Below are 23,314 nucleotides of genomic sequence, written 5' to 3' on the forward strand. Positions count from 1 at the left end.
CCCTTAAGCTGACGATGAAACCAGTTCGAGAAGAAAAAAGAGAACCACCGACGTTAAACCTTGACCACCTGCCTAAGGGAGAGCAACAAAAAATTCAATAAGTGGTAAGTGAATTTGCTTCGTTATTTAGTGATATTCCCGGATTTACTCAAGTTACTAACCATAGTATCGACACCGGAGATTCACTGCCAGTTCGCCACAAACCATATCGAAATGATAAGAATAAAGAAAAAATTATAGAGTGGCACATTCGAGATATGTTACGTAAAAAGATCATAACGCCCATCTCAAGTAGTTATGCTAGCCCGGTTGTGTTATGTAAGAAAAATAATGACTATCCGGTAACACATCCGAAAAGGTGGCGTTTTGCAATTGACTATCGTAAATTAAACTCCATGACTAAATATCCGGTATATCCATTACCTATTATTGAAGAAATTCTATGGAACATAACTTCTACCAAATATATGACTACGTTAGACTTAACGACTGGTTATTTTCAAATAGGGGTTAAACCGGAAGATGTGCCTAAGACTGCTTTTATACCCAAGTCTGGCACTTATGCATTCTTGCGTATGCCGTTTGGCCTTTCAGGGGCACCGGCAACATTTCAGCGATGTATGGACATTGTGCTAAGGCCTGTTCTTGGAAAGACCACATTTATATATTTAGACGATATCATTATTACTAGTGATAATCTTGACCAACATGTACAGGATTTAAGACAGGTGTTTTCATTATTAAATGAGGCCGGTCTAAAAGTTAATGTCGAAAAGTGCAAATTTGCAGCCCCTGAACTAAAATACTTAGGTTACAAAATATCTCAGAAAGGAATCGAGACGGACGAATCAAAAATAATCGCTGTGCAAAAGTATCCGCCGCCAAATACGGCGAAGAAGCTCTCTTCTTTTCTAGGACTTTGTTCATATTATAGGTCCTTTATAAAAGATTTTGCAGCTATTGCTGAACCACTGTTAAAATTAAAAAGGAAAAAGGCAAGATTCTCGTGGACGGCCGAAGCCAATAGTGCTTTCGAAAAATTAAAGCAAGCATTAACGCAAGCCCCTGTTTTGAAATTTCCTGAAAATGATGAGAATTTAGAAATTTCAGCGGATGCTTCGGATTATGCGGTAGGAGCGGTACTTTCGCAAAATCAGCAGCCCGTGGCATTTTTTAGTAGAACTTTAAATCAAACACAAAGAAATTATTCCGCGACTGAGTGAGAGGCACTTGCAGTTCTGTTAGCAGTGCAAAAGTTCCGAGTCTATTTTGGAAGGGCGCCAATAACAGTGTATTCTGATCATGCGGCGGTAACTAGATTGTACTCAGGGAAAAACTTATCCCCAAGGTTAATAAGATGGGCACTCAAGTTTTACAAGAATATAATCTGGTAATTAAGCACACCCCCGGAAAGGAAAATATCGTAGCAGATGCCCTATCGAGAATAAAAATAGATGAAGAAGGTAATACTGTAAAGGTGGCAATGCTCACAGCATGTACGATACATTCCCGAGAAACTGTAATAACCGAACGAACTAATAGACGGTCTATTATTTTATACAAGAACTACGAATTCCAACAACGAATTTCGACCTGTTGTCCCAGCTAGTCTTAGATTAAATATACTGCAGGAGTTACACGACAGCCCTTTAGCTTCTCATGCTGGTATTCGAAAAACCATCCAACGCATACGCGAAGCAGTTTATTTTCCTGAGCTGCAAAAGTTAACAAGGGCGTATGTCCTGTCCTGCCCAACATGTCAAGCAGTTAATTACATTAATTTCCGCCCGGCCGGTTTTCTAAATAGCATTAAATCCGAATTTCCAAATGAAATAATTGGCATCGATTTATTGGGCCCTTTCCCAAGTCAGTTAAATAAAAGTCGGTATCTTCTTGTTATGGTTGATCATTTTAGTAAGTGGACCGAAATTGTTCCCTTAAAACGAGCCTCCGCGAAATTAGTTACTGATTCTATTTTAAATAAATATATTTTAAAATACGGGGCTCCCCTAAAAGTTATATCGGATAATGGTCCTCAATTTGTAAGCAATGTATTTGAAGACATGTGCCAAAAACTGGGCATACGTCATTTAAAAATGGTCCCGTATCGGCCGCAATCAAATATAGCGGAACGGGTCAATAGAAATATAGTGAAAATCATCCGTAGTTATGTTAAAAATTTTATAAAAGCTGGGATAACTATGTCAATGAATTAGCTTTCGCCCTTAGGACCGCAAAACATGGTACGACGGGCAAAACTCCTGCTGAGTTATTTTTAGGCAGAAAGATTATAACGCCGTTAGATAAATTATTTTATGTTCAACAAAGAGCCCCAGAATTTAAAATGGGCGATATAGAAAAGTTAATTAAAGAAGCAAAAAAGAACACTGAAGTAGCACAAAGAAAACAGAAGCTCTATTACGATATGAAACGATGGGGAGTAACTTATAAAGTAGGGGATGAAGTGTTAAAAATTAAGCATTCACTTTCTTCAGCACCAGAAGATAAAACTGCCAAATTTTATCCACAATTTGAAGGACCATATGTCATAGAAAAAATAACTCAGGCTGTAGTGGTGTTAAAAGCCAGGAATGGTGAAACCTGCACCGCGAACGTTGACCAGATAAAACCATTTTATAATCGTAATAAAATGCCAATATTTCAAGATCTTTTGCAGGATCCGGCACTGAAGGCACAAGCTCCAGATGGTGGAACAACGACAATCACAAGGGCAAGACATGTGTAGACAGGAGCAATTGAAAAGAAATTTCCCCCGTTGGAAAACTGAAGGTAACAAGAAAAAGAAGCCGTTCCACCCACCAGAAAAGAGAGGGCACGACCACCCCTAAAATGAAGAAGGGAGAAGTACGACTAATGCAAAGAGAGCCAGGAGGAATGACAGCAACTATAAGCCGGCTCCAAAACGGAAAATCTACCCATCGGATAGGAGTCTACGCAGCAAATGTCGACGAATTGATGAAGGAAGACCAGCTGCAGATGCAAAGAAGCAAAAATTTGAACAGCCAGCAACGAGATCCAAGCAGGAACGAGAGAGAGTTGTCCCGGTTCCGCCAAGACCAGCTGCCATCAAACGGCCGAGACCACAGGCAGAGGCTAAAAAGAAGGTCTTCAAGGGTGACCGAACTGGAAGGAAAATAAAGCTCATGGAGAAAGGAACTGAAGGGCGAACCCGTACAAGACGGAAGATCAACCAGACTGTAGTCTTCGCCACTTTCCAAGCCTGAGCAGAAAAAAGGATGTCTGAATATCACAAAGATAAGTAAAACTTTATGTTACTTTGAAACTTAAGTTAATTTTTCATTCTTACTGCAAGTGGCAGAATTCAAGAAGTTTTACCTCATGTGAGGCCTACCTTTATCGCCAAAAAGGCGAGAAATGAGTTGTTACCTATTTTGGTATTATGTTTTTCAATTACTCGCGAGTAAAACTAAAATTAATGTATAATAGGAATGTGTAAATACTTGAATATTGTAAAAGCATTGATAATCTTTGAGAAAGGTACCTTAAGAAAATTGTAAAAATTATTGTATAAAATTTTATTTAAAAGATTCTGGCAAGAAAGAAGTTTTAGTCTGAAAGACTTTTGAAATGTAGTATTTCAATGTAGAAGAATTGGCACTTGCTTGGAAAGAATAGAAGTTAACAATGTACTACTAATGTATGTTTTAAAATGCGTAAAATTAACGGCATGTTAATATGTCCTTATATACAATGTGAACTGTTATTTTAAACGTTAAGAAATACTGTGATATGTTAAAAGTGAAAGTAATGCCAAAAATTTTAACTTATTCGTGTGACTGTAAAAAGAGCAAATTATTGTGAATATGTGTTAAAGGTTGAATGAATGTAGTTAGGCTCTCTGACGCTACAATTCAGAGTTAGCCACTTTTTCAGAATAGTACCTCAGGGTTTAGAGATGAATATAAGGTGTGTTCTGAGGTCCTGTTATGTTGAATTTTAACACGTTAGTGTTTTGATTACAGGCGGTAGTGTTGAACACTTGTACATAGACACGCTCGTGTTTGGTGTTTTCCTTTACAACACATGTCAGAGAGCACGGGGAGATAATTAAATAACGTCATGAATGAAGTAAGAATGTTAAAAGAGAAATATAAGTATTCATGTTACTTGCCATTTAATTGTGTAACATTTCATTAAACTAGTTTTCCTTCCAGATCTCTGGAAGGAACAAGATTTCAACTAAGAAACTCCTCTTTATAGATGCAGTACAGATGAAAAATCTTGTCCATGGAGTTGATAATGTAAAAACGACTTTTTTTAATTTCTAGTTTCTAGTGAGAAATGTTTGTAAAAGATTGGCCTCGCGTTAGATTCTAGAGCTAAAAGTTTTCAACAAGGGCGTTTTAGACCTCAGTTTCAAACTAATTAACCCTGGCGGGAAGTATGTAAGGATCCTAAGTTTTACTAACGTTTATTTTATTTTAAATCTTTACTATCACTTCTTATTTTCTACTTCCGGCCAGAATTAAAAGCTTTAACTTATTTATGCAAATTTGTCTTGCTAACACCAAGTACTTAAGTTGTGGCTTTTTGCCAAGCAAGAGAGAGGAAGGAGTTATTAGAAGCAGGCCGCTGGCCATAGTAGTTTTACTCGTTTGCTGGTTGCCTTCAAGGCCAGAGGTTTAACCCTCTTGATAATTTTAAACGCATCGTAGTTTGAGCAGCTCTCCGTACTACATACGGATTTTTGTTAAATAACGGCCAATCTTGAAGTTAGGCACTTGTATATTAATCCAAAGTTAGTTTTAGTTAGAATTTTTTGTTAGTATTTTTACATTCTTACGTTCAGACCACAAGTGGTTGGTCTCTGTATTCAGAAGTTCCGGAAATCGCTGTAAAGATAGAAAAATAAAGGGTTTCGTATACCCTTCCTGTGTGTATTGTCTACTTCACAATTTATTGAACATAGCTTTAGTAAGCTCCCTGTTCCGAGTCAGGACAGTTCATGTTTCCAAAGCAAGTAAAGAGGAACACAAGTCCTGATAAGATGATATCAATGTAAGATGTTTTAAATCCTTTATGATGTTTACCTTTTCACTTTGACGATTTTTGCATATTTTAAATCTAGGAAAAAATTCCAGAAAGGATTAAGCGTGATTTAATTCGCAATAATAAATGAAGGTGTTATCTTTGTTGTTGTGAAGCTTAGTCTTTCTAGATTGGCAACAAATCTACTATTCTGCTATTTCAAATGTAAATAAATATGCCCGTCATGTTATCTAAAAATTAGGCTTAACCGCACTTAAACAGCTTTTAAATTGTTGATAATTGTACAAATATTGCTTGCAGATTTACTAAAGGCATAAAAAAACCTTAACCAGAAGATAAGAACAACATAATTCAATCCCTTTTAAAGCCAAAAAATGCACAATTTTCAAACAAATAAGAGTAAAGAAACTGAGATCACTGAGCCGGGTAACAGAATGAATATATAAAAACACTGGTTATCATAAATTAAGGAAAAATCACAAAAATAGCCATAACTCCCTCAAAAATAAGCCAAACAGTGTAAATTTGAATATGTTGCCAAGTAAGTGTAGCTGAGTAAAACTGCAATATGCAAATTAGTGGCATTGCACTCGGAATACGTTATCTGCGAGGAGCATAAAAGTCCATGTTTGAGAGCAAGCCCACATATTGCAGTGTGATAGTGACATCAGAAATCTGAGATAGCCAATTCGTTGCAATGACCCTCCAGGCATCATTTGCCTGCAGAACTACGATGGAGAGCCATTGGGAAACTAGAGGCAGGACAAAGTCAAACAGAAGTGGCCAGATGGCTAAATGTGAGTCCTTCTGTGGTTCATAGACTTTGGAGGCAATTTCAAACCACAGATTCGGCATCTAGGAGGTTCAGCCAAGGACGGCCAACTGCTACGACGAGCGCCGATTCACGAAGGAATAGAACCGCCACTCCGACTCTTCTTAGATCCTTTCTTGCTGCAGGCACCGGAAGGTTGGTGTCAATGTCAACTGTGCGTAGAAGGCTTCATGAAGGTGGTCTGTATGCGAGGCGACCAGCCATTTGTGTGCCTCTCACGTCACGCCATAGGAAGGACCGTTTGCAGTGGGCATGACAATATGTCCACTGGACGCCTGATCAATGGAGGACTGTTCTCTTTACGGATGAGTCCAAGTTTAGTCTAGAAAGCGATAGTAAGTGTTATTTTATATGGAGAGAACCTGGAACCCGCTATCATCAGCAAAACATCCGTGAAAGAGATGTATACGGAAGAGGCGGTGTTTGTGTTTGGGATGGCATCTCTTTGGGTGGACGCACAGACCTCCATGTCTTTCCAAGGGGAACCGTGAATGTTCAGATTTATACAGATGACATCCTTGATGTTTGTGTGCGCCCATATGTCTGGGCAATAGGTGATGCTTTCCTGTTACAGGACGACAACGCAAAACCACACAGGGCTCGCATCGTAGATGATTATCTTCAACAGGAAACAATTATGCGCATGGAGTGGCCAGCTCGGTCCCCGGACTTGAATGGAAGCACGTTTGGGATGCTTTAGGGAGACGACTAGTTGCTCTCAATCCGCCCCCTCAGACCCTTGCCGTGCTTGCAACTGCTTTGTAAGAGCAATGGCTCTCGCTTCCTGTGAAACTGATAGAACGCATAATTGAAAGCATTACACATCGCTGCATGTGCTGTATTGCTTCTAGAGGCGATCAAATGCCATATTGAAGGTACTTTTTTTATAGCAAACTGACACCTTCGATTTGTTCATTTTATACATGTGCTGATTTCTATACTACCATGTTTGTCTGGTAATTTCTTTTTATGTTATTTGATACCTTACTATGTGTTGTATGGGCCCACCAGCGGCCGAGCGGTAAAGTCGCTGAACACTGGTAGTTCGGTCCGAGGTTCGAATCCCGCGAACGGGCTGGGTGCATGGGCGTTTTCGTGGTTTTCCCCATGTGTAACGTGTATACGAGCCAGTTTCCCTTAGAAAGTCCTCCACGAAAGGCATTCCTCCCCTTAGGCAGATAGCCCTCGCGTGCTTTGCCATAATTAAATACACCAACACCATGTGTTGTATGTTGTGGGTAAGTTTCATTAAATTCTACATGTAACCTCTTCAGTAATCGTGATTTTTGTGATTTTCCTTAATTTATGATAACCAGTGTATAAATATACTTACATACGTTTGGTGCGGCGGATTACAACCAAAATACGAGGTACACATCTACATGTTATAGCAGTCCAATATAAAATTTCAACGTTCTGAGGCTACTTTTTTTGAGTTATGCGAGATACGTACGTACGTACAGACGCCACGAAAAATTCTCTTCAGAATTAATTTTAAAGCAATTTTATAATTTTTTTGAAGGAAAAGAGTCTTTTATTATGTACTGACGTAGAGATGTTACACAAAAATATCGTTAAATTGCATTAAATAGTGGTCAAAATGGATATTTTCGTTGAAATATGCTGCCTGAAACTTTTCGCTATTACAATACTTACTTTTTACTTCGTACAAGAAAGTAAAAAAGTACATATTTCTGTTTTTTTTTTTTTTTTTTTCCAATTTTTGTTTTCATGACCTCAATATAAATACATTGTAAATAAAAGTACAACCTTATTCATTTTAAACCAGAATAGTTAAGAATCCTAATTTAGTATTCTACAGTTTTGAAGGAAAAAGGTTGCATTTCTTTGTATACTTTATTTCTAAATAATCATTAATTCATAAAATAAATGTTTAATAAGTTCAATGCTCTAATAGAGAAATTTTAGCTTAACAAGGGAATAAGCTTATCAAAAATAAAAAATACCTAATATTCTTTAAAATATTTTAAATAAGAACTAACAAATGATTGAAAATGCCCACTTTGGAGTGGGCATTTTCAAAACAAGAAACTAGTTACTAGGGAATGATCCGGATATTTTCTACCACCAGGAAAGAGAAATTTGCCATTCCTATTTTAAAATTTACAAAAAAAATAAATAAGATTTAAATATGAGAACTAATAAAACTTCTAAAATGATTAATAGATGAATTTGCACAATAATATTACGCCGCCAATCATAGACCTAAGGTCATGTCATTTAATTTTTTATATTTTTAAAATAGAGAAATGCAAAAAATATATGTTTTAAATACTATAGGAGGATTTAGAGTTCGCTTGAAAATGAATGCCCAACGCAAATGCCCCGTTTGGCACTGGAAAATCAGGATAAGTATCTGGTATTTACAGTGTCTAAGAAGAACACTGAAATAATTTTTTGCATGCAAAAGCATTAATGACCATATTTTTAACAACATTTTTTAGTTAACAAGTGTCACTCTTAAAAAACAACTCCTCTATTTCCATGGTACTTCTTAAGCATTAATTTTCCGTAAGTCTGGACGATAACACCTAAATTTACTCAAGTTATTTCGAAACATGCCCTGAAATGTGCATTGATCTGTTATGAGAATATTCCCAGCAAGAATCTAATAATAAAAAGCCGCCCACTTTTCTGTATTATATACTAGCTGTACCCGCCCGGCGTTGCCCGTGCATTTAGAAAATGCAGATAAGTGTGAAAATGCAGGAATAGTAGTGTAGGACATGTAGACTGTCTCTCTCTCTCCCCCCCCACAAGCTACAAAAAAGAAATGAATTGTAATTAATCGATTTAATGTATCGTCAAAACAGCAAACTAACGCTAGAATAAAGAAATCAATTGTTACAATCGAACGTTATTTGAAAACAAATAATAATATCAGTGAGTCAAAAAAACCGTGATTAATTAATTATAAATAATTTTTTTAAAATTTTTCTAATTCAAAAATCGAAAATCGGGCTTCGAGGTCTGGTGGCCAGCCCCTTTGTGCTTCCGTATAAAAAATTCCAGGTCCCTGCGTGCGATAGATTTGGCTGGAGAGCTCGGTCAGACAGACAGACAGACAGACTTACACTTGCTTTTATTATTATAAGATCTACGTTGACATAATGGCTGATGGCCAAGTCAACGCATGCGCAGAAAAAGTATTTTGTGCAGTTCTTCAAACAATAACAAATACTAAACATATACCCTAAAAGCGACACTACTCTATCTACCCGATATACTCCAGTTGATTGTCCACTTTTAATTCCTCTCGCATTTCATATTTTCATAAAATTATAGCACATGTATACGAAAGTCACCATTAATTTTTATAACCGATACAAATGGATTTTGAAAAACAATTTTTGGCCGGGTTTAAAATATCTATCTATACGCCAAAAAATACCATTATTTTACATGGTCTTTACATAAATATTGAAACATCATATACTTTCACAAAATTTTTATTGTTTTGCTTAGAGGAAATAGATTTTATAGACAATAAAATATACATTCAAAATATTAATGCTTACAATGAAATAACTGAAAAATGATGACAGTAGAATTACCTACGAATACGTTTTTTTATTATCAAATGTACAATTCGCTTCTCTTTTTTTATATATTTTATTTGAAAAAAAGACTATTATTCATGCATTTTTTTTAAAAATGTATTCTGGATAACTTTTGACTCAATAACTTTACATAAATTATAAAAAGCATACATCATGGTTTCCCTTTTTGTAAATGTGTCATTAAATTTAGTAACCAATCCGCCACCAGTAGCCGAAAAGTCAAACTGGTAATTTATTCTGGATGTATACAGGGTATTTCTTACTGAATGGGACAAGAAGAAGAAAGCGTACATGTGAAAGTTGTAATTACTTTATTTTGATAAATCAAATTTACAATTTACAGTGAAACTATAGTTATCCAAGTTTATATAGATATTCTCTGTGACACGGCAAATATCTATGCAGCATTCCAGTTCCTGCCCCATTCGTGATAGAATATTTTTTATTATTGATTTGAGCATTTGAATTATCTGCTGCTTCAGTTGCTGTAAGTCCTGGGGAAATGGAGGCACGAACATTTTTCCTCAAACAAAACCTTCATAAGAAAATATCACTATAGGGATTAGATCTAGGGATCTCGGTGGCCAACAAAGTAATGACGCAGCGTTTCACCCTGCACGACCAATCCAGAGATGGGGAAGACTATCGTTGAGGTACTGGGGTAAGTTTTTATGCCACCGTGGTGGAGCACTGTCTTGCTGAAGAATGAAACCGCGAACCACTTCCTCCAGCTAAAAGAACAATCCTTTTAACAGCATATCTTGGTAAATCCACCTGTTACTCGATTTTTCCGAAAAGGAAAAAAAAAAAAAAAAGGACGAAAAGAAGAACTGTTAGAAAAGGCGCAGAAAAAGTTCATCTTTGGAGACTCACGCTCATGATCCATTACATCATGTGGAATTTCAGCGTCCGAAAATCGTAAATTATGGCAATTAATTTTGACAGAAACGTGAAAAATAATTTCACCCGCAAACACAAGTCTGTTCGCTAAATTATCAATCTAGTAAATTCTCATAGAGAGCTTTACGCAACGATTAATCTAGAGGTTTTAAGGCCTGCGCCATCTGAAAGGTGTATGGACGGAATTGTAGTCGGAAATTACACTGAAAGATATAATTTTACGGAATGGCCAAAATTCCGTAACACCACACCGTTAAATGAAGCGCACTAAGTTCAGAACTCGCACGACGGACGCGTTGATTTTGTGGGACTTCGTAAATACATTTCACGAATTGTTTCGGCCACTTCTGTTTTGGCCGTTTTTAGTCCTGGACTGGTTTCCTAAAACTGTTTCATCCACCAACTGATTTTGTGATGTTCCAGTGGTTCTTTATGTTTCTTTTTTCCGTGCGAAAATGTCTTTGAACTACGATAAACAATGCTTTGGCGTATTCAAAAAAAAAAAAAAGTCCGCGATTAACAGTGTCTCCAGTTGCGATTTCGTAACCGATTTTTCGCTGTTCCAAAGTTGAAACTTGTGTAATTATAGTTTCAGAATTAATTTCTTTTGGCTTAATAAATAAACTATGAATGATGTACAGAATTTTTACTATGCTATTCTTTTTGCCCCAGTCAATAAGAACACAGTATTTTCTTCATGGTAATACAAAAACAGACCATGAGTAAATTTCAGAATTCATGCGATTTTCAAAAATCAGGATCGTCTTGCAGCATTTGATTATGAGAAAACACCCTATGGCTCTCTATTTCGAGAGATGTGTCGCAACGCATTTTCTAAAGGAAATCCATCCATACTTACGATACAAACAAGTCATAAAAGCTCATGCAACTAACACTTTTAACAACCAGGAATGTAATCAATTGGACTAATTTATTGTAGCCATCTAGGGCTATCTGCCTAAGAGAACGTACACCTTCGTGGAGATTTTCTTAGATATGGATTGTTTAGATTATGGGGGCTCATACACCTTAAACCCCTTATGATCTTCGAATATGTGACTGTTGCAAGAATTGGAATATTTTATTTATTTTAAAAACAATTACTTCCAGCCTTTTACAGCTGACTACATAATATAGCTGCTTTGGGAACTAGTAACAAGAAAGTTTGTGTTGCCAAGAGTATTTTTGCAATTTAACCTGCTTTGGGACAAAATGTTTCGTCATGTTTCCACCTTGCGCGCATGTTATTTTAAAAATGGCTAATGTTACATACTTGAAATTTGATGGAAGTCTTTATATGGGCACTATCTTCTAACTGAACCAAAAATATGATGAATATTTTAATATTAAAAAATTTTAGGCATGAAAACATTACAGATTCTTTTAATAAAATACATTTTATAAACTCAACTCCAAATAAAATAAAAATTTAACATGAAATTCTTAGAATATTTGGTTCACAGTAGTTTCGAAATGTTATAAAAGCTACATATTAAATATGGAATTAAATTATGCAACAGAATGTTTTAAACTGTGCGAGCAAGGCGGAAACAAGACGAAACATTTTGTCACAAAGCGGATTAAATTATAAAAATATTTATCGCAACACAAACTTTCTGATTACTATTTCAGAAAGCAGCTATATTATGTAGTCAGCTTTAAAAAGTTGGAAGTAATTGCTTTTAAAATAGATTAGTTATCCCAATTCTTGCAACAGTCACATATTTGAAGATCTTATGGGTTTTAAGGTGTATGAGTCCCCTTAAGCAAAAGTACACGAAAACTGTCTACCCAAGGAAAGGAATGCCTCCGTAGAGAACGTTTCAAGAGCTAATAGCTCGCATTCTTGTTGCACATTGAAACCACCTCTCATGCAGCTACCTATTCACCGAGGTTTGAATCAGGGTCTATCAGTGCTTTGGAACTACCAGTGCTCATCTTATCCCTCCGCTGATAATAGACCTGGATCTTCCAAGGGGAACTGACTTGTATTTGCTTTACATGCGGTGAAAACCACGAAAAGACCAAAGATCCCAGCTCATTCGCCGAAGCTAAGACCCTACTTGAACTACAAGTGTTCAACAGTCTTCCTTACTCGGCCACTAGTAATACCCGCCAGGACTGGAATTGCTGATAAACAAAAAATAGCATTTCTTGGCTTTAGCCACTCAATCACCAACGACAAAGTTTTACTAACAATGTTACTTCTTTTTCATATTTTACATTCATTTTTCATTTTTCATTTTGCAAAGAGAAATTTATTCAAATCCTTTTCTAACTTTTTGACTGCTTCTCCCGAAAAATGCTGTAAGAAATGTGGCGGAAATGTATGGAAAAGATACTCTATATATTCACTAGTGCCAACGATTATTCTATAAATTTAGCAAGGAAACCTTGACAGACAGCTTGAAAGATTCTACCTCTATCGTTTTTAACTCTCCAAACGTTTAAGCTATATATATATATTTCGAATGTATATATATATATATATATATATATATATATACATACATTTGAAAATATTTGTCATAATATTTTTGAATACACAGACATGAATCTTGAAATATATCTAGAAAGAAATATAGGAAGTATATAGGAAGAATAGGAATCAAAGTACGAAGGCTCATTTTGGAATTATAATGAAAAAAATACCACATATTCATGACCTTTTTGATAACGTTAAAGGTTTCGGGACCAAACCCTTGGCCACTTAGAGGCTTAATAACGACGAGTTGATGATTGCAGTTGAAAACATGAGCAGATGATGTTAGTTCGTCGACTGTCCATCGCTATTTGAAGGACCTTGGAATCGTGTCTAAGTCGAGTAACTGGACTCCGCTACTTACGCTAATCAAAAGGTATTCAGAACTTTTTTCTAATTTGGTTGATTTCTTTAGGGAATGGCCTCTTATGGAGTTGCAAGAATGTTATTTATTCAGATGGAGAATACGTAATTGATTAGATTAATATCTTACTTAAATGTTGGAACACTGATTCCATAATAAAAGGGCCTGGGTTCATAATGGGATGATCTTAAAATCAACATTTCTTGGAGGTGCATATTAATGCATCCGAAGTGCGATATGGAGACGAGAATAGACGATTGTCCTTTCGGCAACATATCGATCCGGTTTATATTCGCGGATTGGGTAAATACGCATTTCTCGCCTCAGAAATTCCTCTTTCGATCGATGGTAACATAGCCTCACCTTCCCTCCCTCGAAGACGTTTTGCTTTGCTTCTCCTAGCTGAAAGAGATAAAAGCATCCCTAACTGCACACCGATCTAGGTAAACAGAAAGAATGAGGAACAAACGAAAACACGATTTTTATCCCTTCCCCCCAAATCGATTACTGGTAACTTACAGCTAACAAAACCAACCACAGGTTTCTGAAACACGAGGATGTTTCTCCAGAAGTTAATCGCGTTAATCAACAACAGCTGAAGAATTTCTAATCAACCGTAGTTTCACGAATCGATACTTTTTAATTTGCTTTCCATGAAACGTTTATTAGAAGATAAGGAAGGTATTTGCTGTGTGGGCATCCTTTTCAAATGAATTAAGTTGAGTAAAATTTGAGAAACAGAAATTATTAGTTGCCTTATTTACTCGTTTCAGTAACAGTAAAAGTTCTGTTATCTTCTAGATAAAAGAAAAAGAATTATTACGACAAAAATAAGTTTAAATAATTTGAACAGAATGATTTTTACCATACTCCTCCACTAAGGAATTCAGGTAGAGAATGCTTACAAATTTGAATCTCTAAGATTTAGCCTCTATATTTAACTAACTAATTATTTTCAATTTCTGTGGTTCCTAAGTCGAGAAATATAAAGGAATTTTTTTAAAATTCCAGTTAAATAAACAACAGTTAAGTCAGTTAAGTCATTAAAAACAGTTAAGTCTATTTATAATACAGAATAAAATACAGAGTGAACAAAAAGTCAATGTATAAAAATTATATTGATAAGTTTTTTCTAGAAGCACGAAGCATAAAAAATCTTTTATGCTTCGTGCTTCTTATGCTTCGTGCTTCTAAAAAAACTTAACAATTTCCTTGTTCGGAGTTCCAAACCGCGGAGCTTCCAGTTTCCTAGTTAGGGGTATAAATGATGTGCTGTACAAAAATAAGCAAGGAGAAATACGAATCCTCGCCCAGTTCAACAGCGACTGGAAAGAGGTATGTGATGTAGTGGATAAAATCAAGGTAGTGATGATTTAATCATCTACCGCATTTTTCATTCGTGTGTCATAGTGAAGATTATTATGTTTTTCGAAGCAGGAAACATAAAATATCCACTTTTCCTCACTATAATTGGAAACACAGATGTTCCAGTTTCCTAAGTTAGGAATAGTATAACGAGTTACAACACAATAACACATACAGGGGGATGCGATCATTCCACACATTCTTTCCTACACAAGGGGAAGACAGAGAAAGGCACGAGACCAAGCCGATGAAATCTAAGAAAAAATAAATTCACTTATGCACACTTAAAAATCATCTCCCCTCCAAAAGGAATTTAATTATTATTCTGTAAGTTGTATAAAAATATTATTTTATTTACGTTTTTAGAAATGAAAGCATTAATGGGTGCAAAAGATTCACTATATACTTCGTTAACGCAACGCGTAAAGATCAACCGTACATTAAAGGCAAGGTTTAAATTATTTATCTATTTTATCCAACCGTTTATTTATAAAATAAATAAAGAATTTGAATAAATTCAAAAAATAGATTCGAAAAAATCGGCGAATTTTATTCGGACTGAGTCTAAATTTCGAACTGTGAAAGAAGAAATCAAGTAAATGCTATAAAATAGAGATTAATAAACATATACCAAATTGAATTAAAATTGAAGGGTTAAAATTTTGAGAGCCAATTTTTTAAAAACCACTCGTGCGATTTTTATATAACTTGTCACTTTGGCATAATCTGAGTCATAGAGTTTAAATAGGGAAAAATAGGTATGTTATTTCAGAAAAAGTCCAGTTTTGCGCCAAAATAACTATGTTAGAAAAATACTATATATGCATCTAATATATATTTTAAGTCACGCTTTCGAACGGCCCAGTAGAATGGGAGATATAGATAGAACTGTCTCTCCCTTTTTTTGTGAAAAGTGTACATACGTACTTACACGCAGACTTCATAATTTAATAATAGAGATAGCTAGAAGATCATTCATCTAAAAAGGTAATTTAGTAGCCCCAGCGGCAATCAATCAAAAAATTAAAATTACCCAATACAACGCGGATGCTTTAATTAAAAAAATATAAAACTACCAGCAGTTTTTTTAGCTTCATGAAAAGGATGCAAAAAAAATTGTTAGTCATACGAAGGAACCACTTTACATGCACATTTTCCCACATTTATCAAAAATAAACTAATTTCTCGTTTTGTCTATTTACGCAATAGTAATTATTAATAGAGTATATAAAGAAAACATTTTCAGCTACATAGCTTTAACTAAATGCATTTAAAAGGAAACTCAGCTATATCGGAATATTTCTAATCTTTTGATTAAAAAGAATAATAAAAAAGGATTTTAAATAAAAATTATTAAGAAGAAATTTAATGAACTGAGGATAATCATTCTGATGTGTATTTTCTATGCTTTTATTTCTAGAGTTGATTTAATGTATTTATGTCCACGCTCCATAATTTTTGCTTTGACACGTTTCATTCAATTACTTCAGATAGCTAAGAAACTTATTTTTTACTTTTTCGCACATTCAGTTAAAACCTTGTTTAAAAATATTTTTATTTACTTTGCTTTGTTCTATTTAGTTCACAGAAGAAGAAATAAACAAATCAAATGACTGCTCTCTTTCAAAATCTTCCAATTAGTCTGACAATGTAAGATCACATTTAGTTCATTTAAATTTCTCTTTGACAATTTTGATCTTTACCCAGCCCACCTTTCAATTTTGAAAAAAATAGTAGCCGAATCGGTATAGCATCACATATACTAAAGGGTCTTTTTGGAAGACTTCATGAGGAAATCTGTCTCGTATTCACGTTCTACATAAGGTAAAATATGATACAGCATGTAAAACTAGTATCTGAATACCGGCCCGAACTACCAGTGTGTCTTATTCGCTTCTCCACTTGGCGGGGCAAAGGAGATAGGAAAGTTGTTTCAAAGATATGCAGAAGTCACAGATAATGATCAAAAATAAAGTTTGAGGAATAATTAAAAAAAATTCCAGAAAATCCGCGAAACCATAATTGACAGAAAAGTGAGACTTCAACTAGCTTCTCCTATGCGCGATAATCGCGGCAATATATGAACACACAGGTACTAGACAAAACATGATTTTGCGTGAATTCACTTTAAATGCTGCTAAATGTAAATGCATTTTTTCACTTTTCCTTTCAGTCTTTTGCCGTTCAGGAAATATCTTTCAAATTCAATATGTCTGTGATTTGACTGTCAAATATTATCCGTCTGTAAGCTTTTTAAAAATAGCAGATGTAGTTCTTATTTTTTTTAAACTTTTTATCTGATCAATTAAATGAAAATACAGTATATTTAATCAAAAACAAAAAAATTTTTTATAGAATTACTTTATATATTTTTTTCACTTTTCAAATATATATATAATGTTCCCATGTTAATTTAAGTCTATACTCATAATAGTATTCTATAAAATGATTCGCTGTATCACCTGGCGATCTCTATCGATAATCTCTACTGATAAAGCATACCAGATCTTTTAAAAGAGTCCTTTTAAGCGATCGTTAAAACCTGAAACCTTTCAGATTTTTTTACCTTACTTCCTCCCTTTCTTTTCCTTTGTTATGTAAGTGTATGTGTGTCTTTCTTCAAAAATCAGACCATTATTTTGCCCTCTCATTGGCGACTGATATCGTTTAACGAAGCCCGAAGTTGTAAACTTACACTAAATATAGCCTTTTACTTCACGAGGTACTTCAAGGCCTTTGCTAGCCTTTTACATCATCTGCGATCGTAACTCGTATCATTTTCATATATAGAGCTTATTTGCTGCACCTGGTTTGAGACTGCAGCTTAAGTCACCCTGCACTGGAGCGATACTTTTCAAGAAAAGCATGCTAAACGAAAATGGTGTGTGAGAAAAAAATCAAGCAGCTCGACCTTTTTTTCACAACTGTTGTTCTTATGGTTATGAGCCAAATTTTGAATAATCTTGACGTTCTTATTTTAAAGTAACAGACCATAACGCAGCCAATCTCTGCTATCATGTTACCGAAATATTTGAAGCTCATGACATCATGGGGATATGTCATCATGAGGTAATGTCATCATGGGGATTGTCTTGATGTGTCTTTTGATTATCTTAGGCGGAATCATAGACCAGATTATTAAACTTATAGAGACATTAGATATTTTTTGGAAGCAAGCAAGATGAAAAATGAGCAATCACCTTCGCCGGGAATACAACCACGGACCTCTGAAATACCGCCCCAGCGTGCAGAACCACTACACCAGGAAGGCTAGGAAGGCTGGAGAAATATCTTATAAACTAATAAATAAATAATTACATTAGGTTGGTATTATCTATTTAATTTAATTAATTACGAGTTGGAATAAATTAAACAAGAATTCTTTAGGTTCCCCTCTTTATGCCATTTTTTTTTTTTTTTTTTTTTTTTTTTTGCCAGAAAATAAAAAGAACCTGATTTAAAATACATATAAGCTTTTTTATACTTTGCATAACATATAATCAATTGGAAACCACGAAAATAAAACATACAGAGCGATGAAATATACTTTTAAGAAACTTAATGAGAAAGAAAAACATTTTATTTAACGAAATACTTTATATTATTCGCATCAGTGATATATTTTACATTGATAAGAATTAGAGAAGGGGGTGTTCTATAAAAGGTCCCATAAATTCAGCTCTACATTCAACACTTCTCCATAAATTAACATTACAGCACAGAAATAACACACAAGGATCTGATATTCAAACTCAAATTGCAGCACTAATATACGCATCATATATAATAGCAGATATATGCGTGTGTGCATTTAATTGTGTGTATTTAATTATGGCAAAGCACACGAGGGCTATCTGCCTAAGGGGACGGATGCCTTCGTGGAAGACTTTCTAAGGGAAACTGGTCGTATACACGTTACACATGGGGAAAACCACGAAAACGCCCATGAAGCCAGCCCGTTCGCGGGATTCGAACTTCTGACCGAACCTACCAGTGTTCAGCGACTTTACCGCTCGGCCGCTGGTGAGCCAGATATATGTAATCAATGTATAGCATATATATGTAATCAATGTATAGCATATATACGTAACCAATATATAGCATATATACGTAATCAATAACGTATAAGTAATAAAGTAATCAACGTGTAGCATATATACGCAATAAATAATAACAATACATAATCATAACAGCATATATACGTAATCAATGTACTAGACTAGAAAACATATAAGTGTAATTACAGCACAGTAATTACGAGTTTTACCTTACAGCTGAATGGAGAACTCAGCTAAAAATAATGAATTGCTTCAATTAAAAATAACCAGAATAGCCGCATTTGTGTATGTATATCGTAGAAAATCATTGAATGGAAAAATATTAAAGACATCACAAGAACTAATGAATTTTCCAGGTTCAGTTACTTCGATAATTAAAAAGCCTAATGGAAAGTTCTTTTAAAAATATGGGAACTTACTTTTATGTTTCTTATTCATTGTTGACGTGAAAGCTAAAAGAAAAACATCGTCGTCCTAAATGTTTGTATGCTCGCAAAAAATTGCATTATTTTTTGTTAGAGTCAATTTAATATAGGCATGTTTTCATTCTAACTTTGAAAGAACTTTTATTTGCAATATAAATATTTTATTTGCAATATAAATATTGAAAAGATTTGCATTTGTTTGCAACGATTACGATATTATGATTTAATATCGCAATCATTTATTTATGTTTTTTCAACATAAATCGATTACGATATTTCATTTTAAATAAATACTTGTTTCTATTTAGTTTATATTATTCCTACACAGACCATTAAGTTCTTAGGAGCAGAAACACGAAAAAGCAGCTTATGCCTTCGAATCTTTTAATTTCTAGTTGGTGGTGCTAATCACTTATGCCATAACGTTAAGCAACGGTGTTGCAAAATAGCAAAGGGGCGTCAGTTGCAGAAATTCATGTTTATCTTGCACCAAAGAAACGGTTTTTAAAGTTAATAGCATAAACTACAACTGAAATTCCAAGCGATATATTACATGCAACAAAGAATATTTCGGTATTAACAATCGAAACAAACTGCCATTAATATATATTTGGTATTTCCACAATTTTTGAAAATTGCATGTGCGCTGCTTTTGGATCAGCCGGCATTCTGTACCTCTCTATATAAATATTCAATGTACAAAACCGGAATCATAATATTCGTAATACAACAGCAATGCTGGAATTGAAATTAAATTCGGAAAGGAAATAAAGAAGAAAAATTATACATTTCAAAAACTGGTCTTACAATGTAAAAATACTAAAAACTTACTCATCAGGAAACGGAACGGGCTGTAGGAGTTGAGCCAGACCCGGCCTCCAGTCTTCCTGGGTGGATCTAAAACAAACCACAGCATTTCAAAATCCTTAAGATACGTCGTTTCGGAAACAAATAGAACAGTAAAAGTCCGATAATTCAGTTCAAAAACCGATAATCTAAACTGCTGACGAGTATATTCCCTACACTCATATGGAATAAACGCGTACATTCTATAGTTTAGTTTAGAGACGGAGGACGCGAGCACCACCGCTCTAGCATGGCGGTTAATTGGTATAGCACCGCGTCCTTCTTTATCTAAAGCACCTCAAGATGGTATGGGGAAGGAAAGGGGCCGTACGAACCCCCAGAACAGTAGCCGAGACCCAGCATATTTATTGAATTTCATGTGATAGAAATAAATAAAATAAATAAAAAAATGAAATAAAATTAAAATTAAAAAAAATGCTGAACAAGGGCCATGGCAGATAAGCACTTGGCACAATTAGCGCTTTAAGTGACATACATATGCAGCATAGTATTGCATGAGACAGTCAATGGTACATGATATGTGATACTACGTGAAATATTACTGGATGATACTCAATGGTACTAATGACATTGGTTAACTGTATAACATTTAGACTGTTGCATACTAAACGATATATGAAAACTATATATAACATGAATCATAAAGACATGACTATATACTACATAGACACTACATACCACATACTACATAGAGGCTATAGGCTATATACTGCAAAAGGACTACATATTACATGATATAAGAGACTAAGAGATGACAATAAAATAATAATGATTTTGCACGATACAACATATTGCGGCATTATATATGGCATAAAGATATAAAGCCATATAAAAACTAACATTGAATGATATACATGATGCAGGATAACTTGATACCATATGCGAATGATGCTAAAAATAACATGCTGCATGACACCACGCAAGGCATAATGCAACATGGTATAGCATGTGAAGAGATAATACTAGGGAGACTATAATACAGTACATGATATGTACTAAATAACAGGCGATTCCGTTGAGACTATGTTACTATTTGATACTACTTAATATACAGGATGCATTTATTACTGCATGAAAATATACTATTACACTATACCGTATATTCTATATGATGCTAAGGACATATCGATCAGAAATAGAAACGTTCTCAGCATTGTCGAAATAAACAACATTGTTACTGTTGTGATTAAAAAATCTGAACTGTTGACCTAAATCCGAAGTGTTCTTTTGAAACATTCTATAGTCGTATTTTCTGAGGACAAAATTTACTGTATCGAGTAAGGAAGCCAAAGATGAGCTAGATGAGAGAAACCCTATTAATGTCAAAATTGGAGAGGCATGAGGAAGCATGACTTGATGTATTGAAATATTGAATGCATTTATTAAATTTAAAGGCGTAAGAATTATAAAGCTCTTCAGATGTAATGAATCTTCACACTCTCTTCAGTGCTATTTTGAGAACTCTAAAGAATGTGAATAGCAAATAAGCTTTTCCAAATATAAATTAATTAAAAATTATAAATTATGTAATACCTTATTTTACTCCTGCATTTTTTCCCTTTGAGTTTTAGTACACATTTCGGAATTTGTTTTTAATATTCACGTTATTTTCTCCGGCTTCAAGGCGTTCAGAAAGCGAGCTCCCTTAGATTTAAATTGGATTTTTCGAAGCAGTGGTTATTGTCGTGTTACTAACTGATTTTCTGGTGGATTTTGGGAGCATAGCCTTTGAGTGAGAAAACAATTATAGCGAAGATCTTCACGAAAACAAAAATATCTAATGCTCTTGATGATTCTGAATATCATTGCAAATGATAAGACAGACTGAGCGGTGAAGATGACATCGATGATGATGGTGACGATTTGCACGCTGTACCCGGAAGAAAAGAACAACAATAAGAGTAGGCGAGATTCAAAGATACAGAGAAGTATAAATGAAGATACCATATTAGACACTGTACAGTTAATATTACCATACTTTCTTGTTAGAATATTACCATACTTTCTTGTTAGAATGTAGATTTATTTTAAATAAATAATATTATGATAATTACCTGCAGTTGATCCAGGAATACTTTTTATTTGTTATGTTCTTGCTGTAAATGCTTCCTTGAGCAATTAAATTATTTCCATAATGTTATCTTCTCAGTTTTCAATATGATAAAATTAGTAAAAAAGAGGGCTAAATAGGTGACTAAATTACGGTATTCCGTAATATAGTTTCAGACATTAAACGCATTTATACAATTAATACTATACACCATGTCCGCAAAAGTCTTTACGCGGACTTTATTTTCTCAACCATTAGTTGGAGACATATATTTCCAATAATAAAACATTACTTTAAATGATGCAAATATTCATGTTTTTTTATTCTTTTAAAAAATTCATTTTATCATAATTACTAAACCTAAAGCTTTATGGTCCTTATTCGAACATTAAGGAAAATTTTATACTCAATTATAAAAATGAAGTACAAAAAATGACTTATATCTACATAACTTTCAAGAGCACATCGGTATCTCAAACGAGGTAGGAGCTTCGAGTACATACCAGTGGACTTCTACGACTCTTGTAACGCTGATCTTTGAAAACTGTTGTTTTGCATTTGTTTGGAAGTTATCCGCAGTATCCAGCAAGTATTTGTATTCCTTTCAGATTCCTTTTACCAGATAGTGGAATCGTCACAATTACTTATATTTGATATAATTTCGTGCGAGATTACAAAAAATTGTGAGTATTTTCTTTCAGCGTACCACTTGTAAGAAAATTATAAATTAAAAAATGTTACGCAAATCATAAAAAATCTGATGTAGACAATACACGACTTCCTTGCACAGCCTATTAAATTATACACATTTTTTGCTAAACTTCATTTAAACTTATTTCTTCGAATTATTATAACTTAATTAACAATTGCCTCAAGGTAAGCCGAAAATGATATCAAAGACTGCAAATTTTGAAATTAAATATCCTGGTCAATTTCTGTCTTACGGAGTTAAACTTTTTATATCTTTATTTTTCCATAACAATGACAAAACTTTCCCAAATATAAGTGTAGGAACCAGAAAAGGCATTAAAAGTTAGATTTTGCTTTTCTCGAAAATTAATTTTTTTATTAGACATCATCGAATATTTTCGTCATTTGAAACGCTTCTATAATTGGAAGTATATGACTATGACAACAATTTCGAAACTCCAAACAACAATTTGCAAAACTTGAACATTTGCATCATTTAAAGCAATACAATATTTCCATCATTTAAGGCATTTAATTTGAAAATGCTAAACATTAAATTTCCAGTTTAAAGTACATGTCTAGGATTAATGATTGCCAAAATAAAGGTCGGATAAGGACTTTTGTAGACACGGTCCATACAGTGCATCGTTTAAAGCAGGGATGTCAAAC

At 34.4% G+C, this 23,314-nt stretch overlaps 1 protein-coding gene across 1 annotated transcript in view; it reads right to left on the bottom strand.

Moving 5' to 3' along the window:
- LOC118193980 (C-Maf-inducing protein-like) overlaps positions 1-23,314 on the bottom strand; it is a 475,282-nt gene that overhangs the window by 54,619 nt on the left and 397,349 nt on the right. Inside the window, exon 11 of the mRNA XM_085826581.1 lies at positions 19,870-19,935. Within this exon, the coding sequence (XP_085682707.1) occupies positions 19,870-19,935 (66 nt within the window). The remainder of the gene's footprint in view (positions 1-19,869; positions 19,936-23,314) is intronic.

The sequence above is a fragment of the Stegodyphus dumicola genome, chromosome 1 (genome assembly GCF_044657685.1).
Source record: "Stegodyphus dumicola isolate Sdum_Otavi_A_Nest chromosome 1, ASM4465768v1".
Classification (NCBI taxonomy): domain Eukaryota; kingdom Metazoa; phylum Arthropoda; class Arachnida; order Araneae; family Eresidae; genus Stegodyphus; species Stegodyphus dumicola.